General features: G+C 29.8%; 1 protein-coding gene across 1 annotated transcript in view; it reads right to left on the reverse strand.

The window, feature by feature from the left end:
• Positions 1 to 1,930: 1,930 nt before the first annotated feature.
• The window catches only part of LOC112602693 (decaprenyl-diphosphate synthase subunit 1), a 39,196-nt gene continuing 20,284 nt past the window's right edge, over positions 1,931 to 20,842 (reverse strand). Inside the window, exons 5-8 of the mRNA XM_025350906.1 lie at positions 12,621 to 12,710; positions 12,397 to 12,528; positions 9,913 to 10,107; positions 1,931 to 2,240 (exon numbers count right to left, since the gene is read on the reverse strand). Of these exons, the coding sequence (XP_025206691.1) occupies positions 2,019 to 2,240; positions 9,913 to 10,107; positions 12,397 to 12,528; positions 12,621 to 12,710 (639 nt within the window). The 3' untranslated portion in view covers positions 1,931 to 2,018. The remainder of the gene's footprint in view (positions 2,241 to 9,912; positions 10,108 to 12,396; positions 12,529 to 12,620; positions 12,711 to 20,842) is intronic.

Consider the following 20,842-nt stretch of genomic DNA (forward strand, 5'->3'; position numbering starts at 1 on the left):
ATCCTCCATATTTTCAATGAAAATCATTTTATTGAAAATTTAACTTTTGCGACTTATCTATTAACTAAAACAAAAGTTTATTTTTCAAATGTTCACTTGTTATAGCTAAATTTTTAATAATTTTATTTAGCTAGTGCATCTTTTTCACACGACATAAAAATTAAAATAATATCTTAAACAAATTTATCTAACATTTAATTTTTTGAAACTTTTTTAATTACAATTGCCCACATTAGATACTGGCCCTAGTATTTTTGACACATAGTTTTAGATCAATATTTGTAGTATCTGTTTTGTTTATAAATATATCTTCCATATAATTTGAAGGAAAAAATAAGAATGAACACTTTAATTAAAGTAAACAGTGTTATAATTCACAATTAACATAATTTTTGAAGTAAATATGTATTCAGAGTAATAAAAATTATTATAATAATTTGGTAAATCATAGTTACACATTTTAAAATAGAATATCTAAATTTTTAAGTATTATAAATTCAATTTTAAATATTTAATTCACTAATAAAAACTATATTTAGTTAATTGTTTGTTTAACAAAACAATAAATAGGTTCTTTAGTTTAATACTATCTATAATTGAATTGAATATATAATTAAGTTCAATTTATTATTGTTCCAGATTATATTAAACTAAGAATCTGAACTAAATTAACATTACTAAATTTAAAAGCCCTTAATTTAGAATTATTAATGAATATAAAATTAACACTAATGTTAATTTTTTTTGAATAACCTGATGTTTTTTCTCAATACTATCAAAAATAATTATTTTAAATGTGTTGCCTATAGGTATTTTTTTATTTATTTTTTTTTTGATCAATACTAACATATATATATATATTATATATTTAATATATTTTTACATATGTAAAATATTCTTGTCATTATTGTATGGAATATACAACAACTATAGAAAAAAATCTAAATTAAGTATTAAAAATAAAGTAAATACATTGTTTTAAAATATTATTTTTAATATGCTTATAAGACCCAAATACCCAAATATATATATATATATGCAGATTTACAACACATTTACAAAAAAATTAAACAATTTTTTTTATACACAATGGTAATTTTAAATGGTAAAAAAAGATAATTATAATAAAAATAAATTAATATAAATCATAAACTAATAAAATAATATTTTTATAGATAACAAAATAATGTATTTTCTTTGGTATTTACAATTTGTTTTATCATCAAGTTAAAAGAAATAAAATGTGGAGAAAAAATAAGATCTTGTTAATCAGTTGCACTGAATTTTATTTATGTTTAATAATATAAAAATTTTACTTGATTCTATACATAGAATAAAATAAATTGATACACCATAATCTTATTTATAACATCATAATACCTTATCAAAAACTACAAAACGTAAGTTTTTGAAATATATATATTTATATTTTAAATGAATTTGTGCGTTGTTAAAATAAGATTATAGTGTATAGAAAACTATGATTAGTTGTATATTTTATAAATATATATATATATTATACGCGTGTGTAATTTATCCATTAAATTATTAAGTAAATAACATTTTTTGGTTACACACAAAAATATAAAGAACATATGTATTAATAAATAAATTTGGTACGGCCGTTAAAATGTATTGACCGCCGTTATACAATGGTGATACAGAAATTATTTTATTGTTGATAATATGATGGTATTTTGTTGTTAAGTACTAGCGTTGAAAAAAAAAAAACGAAAGTATATAATTAAATCTAATAATAATCATACATTAAAAATAAAATAATATAATAACAAAAATAAGTGTGCCTTTGAATCGAGGCGATTTAACTTCTAACGACATTAAATTAAATCGTTAGCATATAGATTATATATTTATTTTTTTTTCCGAATAATTGGGACTAGTTTTATATAAATAACTGGTTCACCATTACGTTTTTTATTTTTTTTTCATTGAATCTATAAATGTGCATACACATTCATCTGTGTACCCTAAAGCAATGTGCAGCAAAGGGAATTTGGCTATTTCATGCGATTTACTATTAGGTCTGGTACGACCAACAAAGACTTTTGATACGGTGACTCGGCAATCTTGCCGGCCAGACGAGTTGCCTCGAGACAGTGCTTTTTGGCAAGGAACCGCGTCTGTTCAAGACCCTGCGACTTGTGCACCAGCTCGAAGGCACGTTCTGCGTCGCCTGGCTCTTGGAACCGCCGCATTATCATGGCATTCAACTCGGGGTACTATAAAAATAAAATAAAATAATTATTTTGTTAAGTCATGGTTTTGATTGTAGTGTTTTACGCACTACCACCGTTGTCTTGTATAACTTAATTGTGTTCAGCGTCAAAATTAAAAACATTATTTTCTTTGCTTACACGTAATCATTTTATCAACTGTTATACTTTATTATTATGATATCATAAATATAATTAAATTTTTGTAAAATTAAAAAAAATACGTCTTAAAACCACGTCATTAATGTGCGTACACTGTACAGTCTTAATCAAAAGAAATATATGATATACATTTAAAGGTATTATCGTGGTACAATTTAAGTGTTTGAAATTTATCATAATTTAACTCATTACAATAAATTACTTAATTAAATGTACATCCAACAATAACAAATATATTTATCTATTAGTTCGTATATTTTTCTAGTTTTCAACGAGATAACTACAATACGGCTGGAGTATCTGTTCCGCAGAAGATTCGCAAAATTATCGGAGTTCACGACATGAGTCCTTATAATGACCAACAACTCAATGAGGTTGTAAAAATAAGAACGCCAGTTCATAACAATAAAACCGGCTCCGAGATAGATGATAAAGTCAAAGATATATCTGTTGATACAGATGAGCAGCAAAATATGTGTCAATCAGCTGATAGCTTCAGTAAAATCAATTTCAGTGAGGTAACGGGATACGTGAATCGGATAGATATGCTGAGCGATTTCACTAACGGAAACTCGACAGGACGACAAAAAAATTCCGAACTGAAAAATGACTTAAATGAATGGAAATCGTCCGCAATACCAGAAAATTCTTCAAAGTTGAACAAAGTCTGTGCAAAGACTGTCGTCGCCTCATACTCGAACATAAACACAGTCGAACAGACTGAACAAGCAATTTTAATTCAATCGGAGGACGTTGAAGAAAGAAAAGTGATCAAACAGGAGAATACGTATTCCGAGTTCCCAAGCTCGTCTTCTTGTTCACTCGAGTTGGCGGTGAATTACTCGTCAAATGACTACGCTGAGACTGCCGTTGCCTCTTACTCGAACATAAACACAGTCGAACAGACCGAACAAGCGATTTTAATTCAATCGGAGGACGTTGAAGAAAGAAAAGTGATCACACAGGAGAATACGTATTCCGAGTCCCCAAGCTCGTTTTCTCGTTCACCCGAGTTGGCGGTGAATTACTGGCCAAATGACTACGCTGAGACTGCCGTTGCCTCTTACTCGAACATAAACACATTCGACCAGATCGAACAAGCGATTTTAATTCAATCGGAGGACGTTGTAAATACAACGAACATAAATATAATCGAACCAGTGCAGATTTTAATTCAATCGGAGGACGTTATAAATACAACGAAAATAAATATAGTCGAACAAGGCATTTTAAGTCGATCGGATGACTACTTAAAACGTAAAATTGACTACTTAAAAGGTAAAGTGACCAAGCAGAAAACGTATTCCAAGCCCACTTGCTCGATGTCTTGTATAATCGGGCTGGCGCTGAAAAGCTCGTCAAATGGCTGCTTGCACATTAGCAAGATTTTTAAGTTCGTGCACACGTTTTTTCCTTATTTTCGAGATTCGTCAGAACACTGGATGAATGATATCTACCAACACTTGAGCGAGAATACGTTGTTCCAGATGATATACGCTGAATACATCGATGTGGTTGACTCAGATTATCCGATGCAGTCCAATGCCGTGTGGCGGGTGGACCCATATAGAATTTTTGAAGTAGAAAACGAGATAAAGGCCTGGGTGCAAACAGACCCAACAGCCGCGAAAACGAGCAAGTTAAACTCCAAGCGATTTAAATCCTTATTGAAGAGGATTGCTAGGTATAAACCGATAACATCGACGTACAGTAACAGTGGAAATAATGGCAGTAGTAGCAGGAACAGAAGCAATAACAGGATCAGAAGCAGCAGCAGAAGTAGTAGCAGCAGCAGCAGTAGTAGCAGCAGTAGTAGCAGCAGCAGCAGCAGCAGCAGCAGCAGCAGCAGCAGCAGCAGCAGCAGCAGCAGAAGCAGCAGCAGTAGCAGCAGTAGTAGTAGTAGCACCAGCAACAGTAGCAGCAGCAGTAGCAGTAGCGACGGCAGTAGAAGTAGTAGCCGCAGCGACAGAGATGGAATAAATAGCAGATCCGATCAGTTTAGGTTTACAGATGAAGAATTTACGTACATTAGGCTTGCGATACTGGAGGAATTTAGAGGATGGCCGGGGATCTGAATGCAGACGTCGGAGGAGAGAAAAAAACCATTCAACTTTCATTGTATGAGTGACGATAGGTAATAGAAGAAGCATAATATTATATCGACACCATGAAACTTGAATGCAATTTGTAAGAAATGTAAACTGGTGAACTGGCTTTGAGGAAGCCGATTGTCGTAAAGTCGTAGTATACGCGATTCACCGACGAATAATGTTGACTCGGTGGACAAAATCACTGCGCACCCATCAATCGATGAGACGCGTATATAGTGAACACGTCAATCAGTAAACGATAATTTTTTCCTTGAAACTTAAATTTTAAATCTTTTTTCTTAAACGTTTGCCTAAGTTTTTATAATAATTGATAACTATATATGTTTATAGTGATTAGTGTATATGTACTTTAAATCTTAAGGTATTAAAATAATGTTTTTTTCATGTACAAGTATAAAATGTGATGTAAAATCCTGATATATTATTTTTACGTTTACGAGATTATGCCAGTTTACATTTTTATATTTTTCTACATTTCTTTATACTAATATTTAATAGTAATAAGTTACAAAAAAAAAAAATAGTAACATGTTTCATATCAAAGACTGTGTATTGTGTTTGTAATTTTTTCCTATTTTATAATAGCATATAATGTTTACTGAAAAAAATACACACTGACAATCTGGATTATAGTCATCTAGAAGTAAAAAAAATTGTTGCATCCCCAAATTTTGGACCAATATTCGTTTATTTACCCATATCGATCTCAGTTAATATTATAATCGTTGTAAAAGCGAATGTCAGGCATTAAATACCTACATAAATGCGATGCAGTTAATTCACAGTTGTCGTGATTCGGTAATGTGACGAGAAAATAAAAAATATGAAAACATATAATAAAACACGAATTCAGTTTCAAAATTAATCGACCAATTCCCATGAGTTCTCGTTCGTTTTGTGAATCATTCGCAATAACTCGAACTCTCGACGTCCCTCAAACAATGTATCGCCCTCGATGGTGATAAAAGTACCGAATGTCTGCGATCGAGGCGTTACTGTAATTAGGTTAGGCGCGGTCGTCTTACTTTCGCACAATACACATACCGCGCACGAATCGCCCCTTCCCCACGTAACCCACTGATTTAGCAGCGTCGTCGGGGCCGATTGGGTACATAATCAATTATCATCAACCGGTAAATCGAGTCCGAGTGAATTTTAATACTTTATTGATACGTTATTACATTATTATAAATATATTAAAATCGGTTAACTAATCGTTTTTTTTTTTTTTTTTGTCGACTTTGGTAAAATCAGGTGGTACCTATATACAGTGACGTGGAGAACTGGATCTATTTCAGAGGCAATAAGTATAGCCCGAGAACCCCCCCCCCCACTACTATAAACGCAAATAGGGTTGGGAAAGAAGTGGCTTCAAAAAAAAATCTTATAGACGAATTATTATAAAACCATTATTGTTGATGTATAAGATTATATTATGTTATATGATAAGAAATTAGCGGGTTCATAATCTATTTGCGAATCGTGATACCTACCCTCCCATAATATAAAAATCTCAGAGGCAATTGCCTCTGAAATTACCCTTCGCCACGCCACTGTCTATATAATATAACAATGTTCATTGCGTTTGTCTCTGCGGTCATCACACGGGGTATTGAGCTGCCGTCGACCATTTTTCGCGGAGGACGGATACGATATTAAGCAGTCGAGAATGTTTCGGTAACGAGTGAAATTGCTCAACGATAATCACTAATGGTTAACCCACACGGATTTTATATTAAGCTCGACCTACAACCCTACTGCGCAGCACATTCGATACACACGCCAAAACTCGCCGATATCTACTCGCGAACCTGCAACAGTAGTAGGTATAGGTCGCAGCGACACCGCGAGTAGTTATAGGTAGAAGATACATACATCGAGGAAAAATAAAAAATAACGCGTATCGAGCCCCCTTGGTGGTTTGACCGTTCGACACAGTGGCGGCTCGCGGGGTTCACTGAAGGTAGGGCACAAGTATTTTCCTCATTTTCCACTATTACAACCTTGAATTACCACTAATAATGACTAAAAACTACACTATAAAGTATAATTAAATAGTAAAAAAAAAAAAAAACCGTTTAAATCGTTTAATAAAATAAGCAACGAATAGAGAGTGAACAAAAAAAATGACAGATTATTGTCATTATGTTGTTAAAATAATATGAAGACTGTGCAACGGAAGACGGGTCGACAATAACAATACGAAGACGATAAGACCGAAAAAATTACGTAAATCGTAATAAAAATAAAATCCGGACAAAATTATTGGATTGTGCTGTGTGTAACGCTGTATTAATTCGTGTCGAAAAGTGGGGTAAATCTAGTAACGTTGATCGGACTAACGACGAATTTGTGCCCGTCGCCCAATTCCCGTATAATACTGTATGTAAGTACCTATTGTACGACTGTATTTGATAACATTTTTTTTCGATAATATTTTTTAATAACATACCAATTATATAATAATGGAAGAAACACTACCTACTCAATTTTAAATGTCCCAAAAAAGTTTCTTCTTTCTTTCAATTTTGAAGGCGGGGCACGTGCCCGCGTGCCCCGTAGCACGAGCCGCCACTGGCTCGACTCCCCCCTCCCACGCACACACACACCAACATTTGGTTATTGCGACACCGATCGTTCTATCATACGATACGCGAATCGACATCAATGAATTGACATGATGTATTGGACTGGATACGTTTTTTTCTGACCGTTACCAGTTGCAATCGCAACCAAACGAACACGAAATATAAATAACTAGAATTTCGTAAACCGATCTTGAGATACTCGATAAACAGCATTTGTTGACATGTTAGAATTTTGTTTCGTTATATTATTTACGTTCGAATGGTACAGGACACCAAAAACATAGAAACGACTCAACGTTTTTCAGTGCATCGGAGAAATCATCAAGTTGTTTTTTTTTTTTTTTCATACCGTCAAGTAGTAATTTCACAGATTACAATAAACAGGTGTATTCAGTCGTGAATTGTCGTCATACATGCTGGGTGCGGATTTAGCTCGCGGAGGAGCATTCCGAAGAAAATTACTTATTTTTGTTTATATAGTGTCTACACGATATACGTAAAATACGATGAGACAACACACCGGGCTTAAACCGTTCAATCGAAATGCAAATAAGACGTTGGTAGGTACTTTGGCGAGGAAAAAAAAAACGAAACGTTGCATGAAAAAGTAATTAAATTACTCGGAGATACGATCCGCCGATGACCCTTGTTAATAAATTATTACCCACCTACTTTGTATAATTGCGTACATTCTACGACGGCGAGTACACACACGCACACATACACACACACACACTGACATACCTCTAATCATAACCTGAATTTCGACGACGCAACGTGCGCATCAGGTTCGCGTCATAAAACAACGTATAATATTATTATAACCAACTGGCGACTACCCATTCTCATTTAAATTAAACGCACGCGTACCTATAATATTACAATATTATATTATAATATAATATGTTATATTCGTCCGTAGCGAAACGCGTGAGATTATTAAACACAATTGATTGCGTTCTGCTCCGGAATTATTACATCGCACGAGAAACACAACCACATACGAGTTGTAAGTATATTGTTGATGCAATAAAAGAGAAAAACATATTCTACAACCCGACCAACTGGTTTGTCGTGCAGGATGGATTACGGTCACAAAAAAAATAAAAAAAAAAATAAAAAAATAATAATACACAGACAGGCACGCCGGTTTAGGCGAAATTCCATTGGTCGCAGGTAAGAGGTTATTATTGTTAGGTAAATTTTGGTAAAAGAAACTTGACGCGGCTGAGGTTAAGACGATGAGCGACCTCAACAGAACAGCTCATTGATTTGTAAAAGCGATGGTTGGTTATTTGTATTTTTTTTTATTTTGATTTCCGGATCGTTCCAAATTCGTATATTCCAGGTGTTAAATAAATTTGTAAACTCTTGGTTATCACTGTACACATATTTTAATACCTATACATGGAGTAATTACAGACAACACCACTGTATATACGTAACGTAAAATCTTTATAACCTCATTAGTTTTATCATATTATCGTTTATCAATTTCAATTAATCCAAGTCTAATTACCTTTTCCTAACTTATTGAAAATCTGTATAATTTGCCACGACGAAATCGTAATTCTAGACATTATATATACAATAGGTATATACATGTATATAAATATGTAATTATAACATATACGTGTTAACTGTTTATTGAAAAACGATGGCCAGTTTAAAAATAAACGAACATTAGAATATGCATAACATAAATTATGTCAACCAGTCTGGCCATGAAATGACATTGACCACTAACTTGACGTGTCACCAATATCTCCGAGGATATAGAACGGTGAGTGTCACGTGTCTGAGAACGATTAAACGATTTGATATGATCGAAAGTATAATGTAATAATGTATCTTGAAAACGAAATTTTGAGACATTGTATACACCATCATTGAAATGTAAGCATAATTTTATACCGTTAGGTAATCGGGAAGTAGAACAAGAGACAGACTTCCGTTTCTGTCTCTGTGTATTATGTATGTTATATAAATTCTATGAGTACTTATTACGATTAAAAATTAAAATACACCCTTCTAGGCATAATTTTAAACCTGAATTCTGATAATATATATGTAAATTAAATATACATTTCAGTTATATAGGAATTAAATTATGTTGTATAATAATTGGATACATATAAGACTAGTGTTATTTTTCGGGACGACGGGAGACGATCTGTTGTAATTCAATGCATATTATTTATATATTTTTTTATAAGAAGTGATCGGCAGGTATACTTTTAATCGATGAATCGTAATAATTATTATAAGATAGTAGGTTACAGCGTTTAGGTACAGGGTCGTTTACATTTACATAATGTACAATTTTAACGACCTGCGTGTATACATAATGTTTAACGATAATGAACGCCAATCGTAAAAAATATAATATATATTTACAATTTGGTTGATTTTAAGGAATGATAAAAAACTTATACCATTATAAAAAAATAATAACAATTAATTAATTAAATTTCGCTTACAATATTTTTAAACATCACGTCCCTCATCCATGTCGTGATTTCACGACTTAAACATCTTCCATACGTTCATTTAAATACTATACAGTTAAAAACAGTAGGTAATTATTACTGTACTAGATAGATATAATTACTGTAAAATTTAATTAGTTTGAAGAGTAATTTAATCTGATATAGCCTATTTGAACAGATTGAGTATGGTAATTTAAAAGTGGAACGATTAATCACTTTAGTCAAGTTTCAAATAGTCGAAGTGACCAATAGGGTTTAGTGTTATTTAGTTAATATTATATTTCGATTTAAGTATACTACATGGGTAGTGTCTATAATCTATACATACCTTTTCGCAGGCGAACAGTACTGGAGCGGTGGCCAAGCCCAGTTTCAGATCGGCTGCCGTCGGTTTGCCCATGGCATCTTTACTGGACACGAAGTCCAAAAGGTCGTCGACCAGCTGGAACGCCAGGCCTATGTTGCGGCCATACTCGAACGAAACGTCGACCAATTGGTCGTCGGCGCCGGCTAACATAGCTTCCTGTGGAATAAACAGCGACGTGATGAATAATAACAGAGAAAACAACGGGAAAAACACTAATTTTTTTTTCTCAGCAGGTATATATTTTATACGTTATCAGTGTGAGGAAAACACTCTGAGGTTTTTATTATTTTCTATAATAACTAAAATAATAGACTAAACAAGTCGTTTTTTTTATACCAGCGATTTTATTTGATGAACATTTGGTACAAACTCGATCCCGTTCAGCGCATATATATATATATATATGTAGATTTAGGTTATACAGTCGTTAGAAGTATTAAGTACATTTATAATTTATATATATATATATATACTTATATATAGTCACAACGGCTCAATGATCCTTTATTAGACTCCAATACACCGTGTAAAACGTTTAAATCGCTTCTTCGAATCCTCCCGCAATAGAGCCTCGTGTTCTGAATAGAACAGTATTATAATAAGTACACGTTCCGTTATTAGCATAGAACAATAAAATAATTTAAAAAGAATAAAAAAAAAAAATCTCACGGACATTTCGCAATGAAACGTTTTAATTCTTGGTACATATACATAATAGTACCAATCGCTGGTATATACCATACACATTATTGTTATGCATATATATAGAGTGTGTACTTTCGAGACATTTCGTCAACTAAAGCTGCAGCATCTATTTTAATAATAATAATTATTCTACCGAAAAAATATATACATATAGGTATTATTACGAGTATATTATATATTGTTATAACAATGCGTCACTGAAGGGTATATAATGTATATGTATTAATTATAGGTAGGTATGTATGCGCGCATATATCTATTGATCAGACTCGAGGAATTCGCATGTTATGATACAATATGGCAATGATTCAGGTACGTCCAGAGAATTTATATTTATTTAGTATCTATATAATAAGAGATGTTTTGAATTAATCCGCGTGGTAATTTTAAACGCATATTATGTCATAAGCTATTAATACAACGCGATAATTAAAGGTAGGGTGCACCCACCGCCACTGCTGTCACTGAGGTAAAGTTAAAGTAAATTTCGCTTTCTTTCGTAATATACAATGTATGACGTGTATTTATTAATAATTAATAACTTACAATCGATGATCAAAGCATACGTTTATTACGCACGCATTGCATACACCTACGTACTGCGTTCATCATTTAGTCCTGTAGGTGAAATAGCCTACGCAATACCACATCTATACGTTTATACCTATGAGTATTTAATATACATTTTATATATACATGGCTAAACGCGTGTTTTTTTTACTTTTGCAGCGTCCGATGCATATTATAGTTTTACCGGACATTGTCATGATGAGTGACTCGACAAAAACAAATTATTTCGGTCCAGTTTTATCGTCTGTGCTCTATATATTCCTTCAACAGGTCCTTGATTCAGCCAGGCGTTTAAAAGAAATGAAATTTAAGACGTTCGTAAAAAGTAAGAAAGTATAGCGAAAATTAATACGTAATGTGATTGTTGTATTCAGCGTTTAAAAACACATATGTATTGTATACATATACACCGACGCGATGGCCTATAATGAAAAATAAATGGTGTGCAAAATACTTGATACGCTTCTGAGGATTTATTCAACGTACATCCCGAATTCGGACGACACCGTGGCAATTAGTTTTGGAAATAAGGCCAAGTCCGAGTGGAAAATTGTACACAGATATAATATAATAATTGAACAGGAGTTGCTGTTAATTTATGAATAACATATCAGGATGATACGCTAAACCGGATTTGGTGTAAAGAAGACGAATGAATGCTGCGTCCTCAATAATTGGTTTTTACTTTTTATTAATAATTATAGTCGTAAATATATGGTGGTATTTTATAAATTTAGTATTCCATTAGTATATTATTAGGTACTTTGAAACAAATCAGCTGTTGGTCAAGGAACACATTTATTTTTGTTTTTCAATTTTAAATTATAGCATATGATATTAGGTCTGATTAGTACCTATGCTCGAACAATGCGTGAATATAAATGTAAATAAATATTTAATTAAGAATAAATAGTTACTGATACTATAATTTAAAATATGAGGAGTAAATAGGTTAAAGAATGTAAATTTAAATACAAAATAGGTTAGTCGTAAGTAAACATAATTATAACAGTTCACTTATAATTTAAAACAAATAATCCAAACTATTAAAAATGCATTTCAATTGAAAAAAAACTATAAAAACTTTTTATTTGGTCCTTATTTTATAATACTTGTACAAGTATATAAAAATGAGAATATACTTATCAAATAATCTAATTTTGCACTTACAGCTTTTACTGAATTGGCTATGAGGCTGGCTGTTTTTCTATATGTTTTCGTTAAGTAGTGAGCAAATCTTTCATTCTCAGTCTCCTTAGAGCCGAGCTGCATGAACTCTCCTTGAACCAAGTCAGTGATGATCTGTAAAGTTTTCAATTTGTGCCGTTTTTCGATACTGTATAGGATATTTCTTATGTTTGGTTTAATATTAACATAAACAAGATTACACGTACTTGGCTAAGCGTGATTGTGACGTCATTGTGGTTAAGTCTGGCGATCATCATAGACGTAACTGCCAATATATAATCACCAGCCATGGCTACCTAAAAAATAAAAATATAAAACAGTTAAGACATTTGTAGGTAAATGTATTATTATTTTTACTAATAATATTATTAAAATTATTTTTTTAAATGCTACATTTGACATAAATACACGTACTTAAGATATTAACACATTTAAAATATTTCTGAAAACATAAATGTTTTAAAATAGAATTATTAATTGTTTTTACTTTTCTACTCATATAAACACGATTTTAATTAATATAAATTAAAAATATTCACTTTAGGCGATGGAATAAAAGTAAAATAGAATATTTTTAAGGGATAAAATTTTTATTATTGCATTATTTAAAAATTGAGAAGGCAGCAGATCGAATCTTTAAGTCTGATTGGATTCTAGATTAACGGTTTTCAAAATTTTTTATTCGCGTATCACGTATGTGTATACTAATAAACCGTGTACTACTAATGGCTATAAATAGAACTATCCAAAAAGTCAACACATTTATTTAAAATAATATATTAGTAAAATACTACAATACAATTATTATTTTTATTTATTAATAATGAAAATGTATTATTTAAAAAATAAATAAATATGTATAAGTAAATAAACAAATTTTCCATGTAAACCATGTATTTGTAAGCTTGACGTCAGTGATGAAGTATCTGATTAAGTGTTACTAAATATTAATTGTCAATTTGGGTCAATATTCAATTTGTTTTAATACTTATTTTCAACTACGAGCATCGAAGTAAATCCAATTTTACGAAGATAAGTAGTTGTGAATGGTATTAAAAATAATAATGCTTTTCAAGACAGCGATATTCATTTTCAACTTTTCATCGCATGATAATTCATAATTCAATCAAATATTCTTTTTCATTGTTAGTTGGGGTTCTAAGAATGTCGTCTAAATTCAAAACAAGCAGGTTTCTTATCAAAAAAAAAAAGTTTTTTTGAAATATTCTTTAAACGTTCTTTTGGGCATTTGGCAATGGAGTTTTATGTTTTCGATAAGATTTTTTTCCATTTTAAATTTGTACTCTGTCATAATAAATTATTCTAAATTGAGAAGAGACTGTAGGTTTTTATTCGAAACATAATTGCTTATTATCTTAATTATTTTAATAAATGCTTTAACTTTGTCATTCATCAAAAATAAGTTTATTGATTTATTTTGCAAACTTAAATTCATTGAAAATGTCTAATAAGTAAACTAATGTTATTATGCACACTTAATTTGTAAATTTATCACAGAGTTCAAAATCAGTCTTTCCTGGGAACAACTGAATTACAGAATGCACCAAATAACCTGTTAGACATTCTTCCTCGAGAAAATCATCTCACCTCTCAGCGTCTAAGAGCAATGGAATTTGATCACTTCCCATTTTTATTTGGCCTTTCATATATCGTCATGTAGTCTTCCGCATACCACTATTGGTATGCGTACCATAGTTTGAGAACAACTTACTGTTATAGATGTAATGTGCATTACTAGGTAGTTAACGCCAAAAAATACTTTCTCTACAATAATTATAGTATTTATAACCATTATTCATTCCTAAATTAGATGAATCAGACGTATACTTTACTTCTTTAAAAGAGAGACTGAATTTTTTTAAATAAATATGAAATATGTATAATTAAAATTGGTCGATCTACGTCTTGGAGGCAATAGGAGTTGCCTAACTTGAGCGCCCGGTTACGCCTCCAAGATGACCGTGTATTTATGACCCCCTTGGTCGAAGATAATGACACAATGTAATAATTCCACAGACAGAAACATTGGATTTAAATTTACAAGACCAATGAAATTATTTGATGTAAACTTCTAAAACATTGCCAAAAATTTAAAATTTAAATGTTACTCGAGAAATATTCAGATTTATTAAAAAGTTAATAATAAAAGAATACATTATTAATAACTATTACAAAATTCTTCCAGAAAAAAATGAATTCCAAGGTCAATGAAGCTTAAAAACATCTCTAAAAACCGGAATTATGCATGGAGAGAACATTAATAATCATTAATTAAAAAAAACTATCATTTATGCATAATATAATAATAACTAATATCCTAATACAATCTTAAGGTAAAAAACTTAATGATTAATATTAATAGCTATAAACAAGTTTATATATTATAATAGTTAGACTCGAGCACATAAAGACGAATACAATTAAGATAAATGAAATATGAGTATAATGAATATTTGTTTCAAATTAAATAAATATTACTATGGAATTTTATTCGTAAGAAATTTCAAAATACATAAAGAAATCGAATGTTATTTCAATTCAATCGGTAGAAAATGGACAAGTGTCATAATAAAAACATTACTAACGCCATCAGGCTGTATATGTTAAGTATTAGTTCATTAAATATAAAACAAACAAACTTTCTCATATAATTTCTCCCAAAAATGTAATATCAGTTACTATTTAGTTGAGTAATAAATAATATTTTATTGTTTTAAGTGTGAATTTCACATGTACATTAATACATGCACTTATTTATATGAAGTTGTTTATTATAAATCAACATTGTATATTATTATATTGTAAGTATACAACGAACATTTTTCCAAACACTTGATTATATGTTTATATAGTTTCAGGGAATTAGTTAAGTAAATAATAACGACAAACTAATAGAAATATCATATTTGTTTAATATAAGAATAATGCTGCAATACACATTAGTACCAGCCTATGTCGTAAATACTTAGTAAACAATGGAGTGGTTAAGAAACAATTTGTTAAAATCGATTTCATAATATTTAGACGAAATAATAATTAAAAATTAAAGGGTCTCAGTAATTCAAAAATATTAAATTTTGTCGTAATTTTAATTTAGAGATAAAAGTTTTGCTATACTATGTATTATATGTCATATAAATAATTAAAATATAATATAAACAGGATTATCAATACATAAATAATTAAAGTATAAAACTTGTTGAGTCAAATCATTAAATTTCACGGTTTGATTTTATTACTTGAGAAAATACAAATATTTTTATGCATACGTATTATTCTAATTTAACTGAAAACTTTAACAGGTAGGTGTACCTATATAAAGATTTAATTTTAGCGATTGATATTGATTTTGAATAATTTTGAAGGTGAATGCTCAAATTTTGAGTTCTATTAAAATTACAGGCCTAAGTTTTTAACTGTGCATTTCCTTAGAATAAACTATTAATGAAAATAAAATAAAGTCCACATGGCAATAAATGTTTAAGGATGATGGATTTTTGTTTTTAAATTTTTTAGAACTAGTATGTGGGTACATATTATGTAATACTACGTATTTTTCCCAAAGTACGTCTCTGAATATGTATATAGTTTTTACGCATTAACTGCAAGACCATAATAGATAAGTCGCGAACGTGGTCACACAATAACTATGATAGATATTTTATTAAAGATTCTAAAAGATATGTTTTGTGCACACAGTGAATATTAGGAATGACCTTTGATTATTATACATATAGCACGTACAGAATAGGACGCACGATTTTCCGATGAGTTTATAGTAAACGTTAACTCATAAATAATTGATTCACCCGTCAAAGCTTTGAAACGTCTGACATAGATTTGTACCCATTTATGAAGTCGAAAAACCTTGGATATCCAAAGCCGATATATATATAATATAATAATGTTCATTTACTTTCGCCCATCGGACATTAGGTATCGTTGTATATAATTTCGCAAACTCGCGATTAGCTATTGGATGGGAGAACAAATCAAAATGAAAAGAGACACATAATTGTATTACGCAATCTACTCAAAAAAATAAATACGTTTGTGTACCTTATACATATACAACACACACACACACACACACACACACACACACACACAAACACGCACATATACACATTAATCCGAATAATTTATGAGTAAAGCGACGTTGCTTAGTCATGTAAAGCTGTATGCCAAGGTCGGATAGTTTTTCGAAAAGAAAGAAACGTAAAATGTTCAATTGGGGCCCGAGGGGGAGGTGCGCTTAAGGAGAAAATACACACTCATCGCACGCACATATTAAACAAGCAGTCTGTGATTGCATAATTCGGTCGGATATGAAAAGAAACAACATTCCAGCAGATAGCATATGTATGGAGATGATAGTAAAGGTGTGTCTAAGCAAAAGGATAATATACGCGACGGATACGATGACCAACCAACTGATAGAAGCGCAGCCTTGTGTCCGGTCAAGGACGGACGCTGGTCTGTTATACACGTGGGTATTCGAACGTTCACCTGACGACGTCCGACAGACATGGCAAGAGGGTTGTTACTTGGCTGTTGATATATAAAAATATAAATTATTTAAAATGTGATGGAAAAAACTGGCCACTAATCAAAAACCTAACAAATAGTTAACATACCTAATCAAAAAATGCAAAAGCAGTTTTATTTATATAATATATATTCTTTGTTCATAGATGATTAGTATTGGTTTAATTTTTCAAATTTTAGTCTTGATCATATCTAAATAAGTAGATAACTTAACAGAAATTGCAAAATTGTAATTTTAAGAACTAAAATAGTTGCACTTTAAGTATAAATATAAATTATGTTGTATAAATCAATCATTTAATAACTTTTCGGTTCAAAGTTTATCATTCTATTGAAATAGTTCAAGTTATATATGAGCAGTACATATAATATGTTATTCGTTGATGACAGTTATAATAGATTTTTTTATCTATTGCTTACATTAATTATAAAATGTAACTAGTTTTGATTTAAGCAGTGCATTTTACTTTTAGAAATAAACAACTATATTTTGACAGATATAGTAATGAGTTTAATTCCGGAAAAGAATATTTTCTGCTATTTAAATTTAACATTACACATTAATGCCAAAGCACAGAGCATTTTAAAGACATGTATATATATATATATATATATATAGAGTTATTACAAAAATGTATTAATAACTAATAAAAATATATTTTTTTTTAGGTACCTAAATATTTATTAGCAGGTACAACATTGTATAATATAATATGGTATATATTTGATAAAGTCAAGGAGTATTTGCGTATTATACTAGCAATAATACATTAGTAGTCAAATATATACTTAATAATAAAAAAATACCTTTAGAATAAGGCAATAATTTAAATTATACTCAGCGAATCACTTAGTAACCTTAAAATCATTCAAAACACAACAAATTATTTTAGTATAATAAAACTAACTCCAAAAAAATCTATCTAAGGAATAGTGAAAAAGAATAAGAAATCTCAAACGCGGTTACCTCAATATATATTTGTCAATAGATAAAAAAGGATTTTGAAATATTAGTACTATTATAATTTCACAAAAAACTAAATAATACAAATTAAACTTAAAAACAAATGGAAAACACTTAGTAAGCAAAAACTAAAAATTAAATTAAATAAAAAAAAAAAATAATAAAAAATAACATTTCTGGATTGTATACTATATTAAAATAACAGAAAAAGTTAGAAAATCCCTTACGTAATAATGCATGAGACACACATTTTTTCCCATGGTTAATTAACAATAAGCAAGAATTTATATGAGTAATATGTGGAATCAAACATACTATCTAATTAATGTATTATCACCGAATGGTGTACCAAGAAAAAAAACGTTCAAGAAATAGAACAAGCACGGGGTCTAAACCCCCCAGTCCAACATATAAAATTATATAAATACTTTCATATTTTAAAATAAAACCAAATATTTATAATTTTATACAATAGATACGAATATATAAAAATAAAAAATGTCTTTGTAAGTAACTGTATGAGTATACTAATTGTTTCAGATGCCAGTGCATTTATGTTTTAGATCAATAAAGAAAGAATATTTATAGTTCCTAAATACTATAATATGCGTATGGTAAAATTTAATATTTCGCCATGGCCGAATTTCACAATATTTTAAATTACATTATCCCAAATTATTTTTTTTCTTGACGTGACCCTATCAAAAACAAAACAAAAAAAGCTTAAAGACCACAAAATGATTTATGACGTTATATTATGTACCAACGTTGACAGATATATACTTCAATGATCTAAACGAACATAGTATAAAATAAAAATTGTGTAATAAAAAATTTCAAAGAAAAAGAAAGAATAGAAGGCAGTACTAAAAGTGTATATTTTGCTATAGGTAGATTAGTCATTTTCAGTCATATATTTCAAAATAGTTATTACTAATTAAGGACCGAGGAGCGCTATCCTGCTACAATAAAATAATTTATTATATTCACCTATTTCTTTATGATTTTCTAATTCAATTTTTTCTACCAAATAAATAACTATTAAGCAATCTTATAGAGCTGGTTGAGTATCTTAAATAATTAAAAATGTATGTTATAAGTCATATCGAATTATATCACAAAAATTTAAAAAGGATTTTCTTTTTCAAATATTAATGAAATCAATTTGTATTCAATTATACAGAAAAACTAAACAATGGTAAAGTAAGTTAAGCGTATTATTGTATATATTAATGTATTTTAATAGAAAACTACTATAACTATTAACCTAGTTGTCTTGTTATGTGACTAACTTTTTTCACAAACACTGATTATAAGTTATCAATTATTAATTGTACGAAATTGCATTCATAATATATTTAAAGTTAGCAAATTTATATGGGAATAAACGAATACAAACATAACGACGCCAACCTCTACTCAAAAAAAAAAAAAATAAAAAAATAAAAAAATAACCACGTCTTTAAATTAATCCCATTTTATAATATTGCAAAATTGGTTAGAAGCAAATTCTCACAAAAAAGTACCTATAATAGGTACCTGAAAAGATTTCCAAGTTTCTTTATTGAATTTTATAAACATATAAACAAAAAAACGCATCAATATTTTATAACTAGAAAGTTGGTTCATCTTGTGCCAATACAATAATTATATTACAGGTGAAAGCAATCCATGTTTAATATTTTGTGGTAGGAATATTTTTGCAAGTGTGCCTCGGGTTGAACTTGGGTGTGTCATTTTAGAGGGTTTCGACTGCATTCCGATGCCCTTCTCTAATAATTTCACTAAAGGTCACATGATCATTCTGGGTCAATGGATTGTAAGGGTTATAATGACAGATTTCGTTTGTGCTTTTTCACAACCATAAAAAGCAGGGACGTACACATCATATCAAATTAAATTTTATATCTCCAGGTAAATATTTTAAAAATATACTCTGATAAGGTAGATAATGCTTATATATAGCTGAGTGTTATAATACGTTAATATACTAATAGAATAGTAGTTGGTATATTCTATATATCTAAATAAGTAATATAAATGCGAAGTATAATTTTTGATTGTGTCAATATTAATTTATATATTTTACAAGATTTGTTATAATTACTATAATTTATTAATCATGTATTTAAATAAATAACTCAGGTTAAAGAAAATAATAGATGGTCGAAAACTTAAAATTATAATAACAAGTTATTTTAAATTCAATTTATTTTTGTATAACAATCACGATATTATTTATGAAACAATAACATTGTTTGATCATCACAACATAATTCTGAATGTGGGATCTAATTACAGTAATTCCATATGATAAGTGATAAACGGTCTAATGAAAATGTGACAGAATAATAAAATACCCGGAGGTTATGTAAACGCAGAAACATATTTTCTAAACAATGTCTAAAGGTTTACGGATGAAACGATGTTTACTCAATGTAATTTTCGTTGTCTATTGTGTTCGATGACTATGTCAAACTCATTCGTGTATTTAAGTTAATTGAAATTAATGACGGAACAAATTAAGAAATAATAATAATAATAATAATAATAATAAAAAAAAAATGTAATATTAATATAGCACATAATTGTTTATGTGTGTATGCATGTAATAATGTGTTAAATGGAGGTATACTGTTTAATACACTAACAGTTAACGATAAAAAACATTCAAAGAATAGTTCCAAGACAAACTTAATAAAATCATTTTATATTCTTTACGTATTACATATTAAATAATGTATGTATGCACATTAAAGAAGAGTGTTAGTGGTTTGCTGGAATAACCTTTGAGCTCCTAGGAATTTATGATATTATTATGTTTAACATATTAAAATATAAAAATATGTCTTCAATATTAAATTTATTGCTTTGTTTACACTTAATTAAAGTCAA

Source organism: Melanaphis sacchari, unplaced genomic scaffold, assembly GCF_002803265.2.
Source record: "Melanaphis sacchari strain LSU unplaced genomic scaffold, SCAv2.0 Contig8_pilon_pilon, whole genome shotgun sequence".
NCBI lineage: Eukaryota > Metazoa > Arthropoda > Insecta > Hemiptera > Aphididae > Melanaphis > Melanaphis sacchari.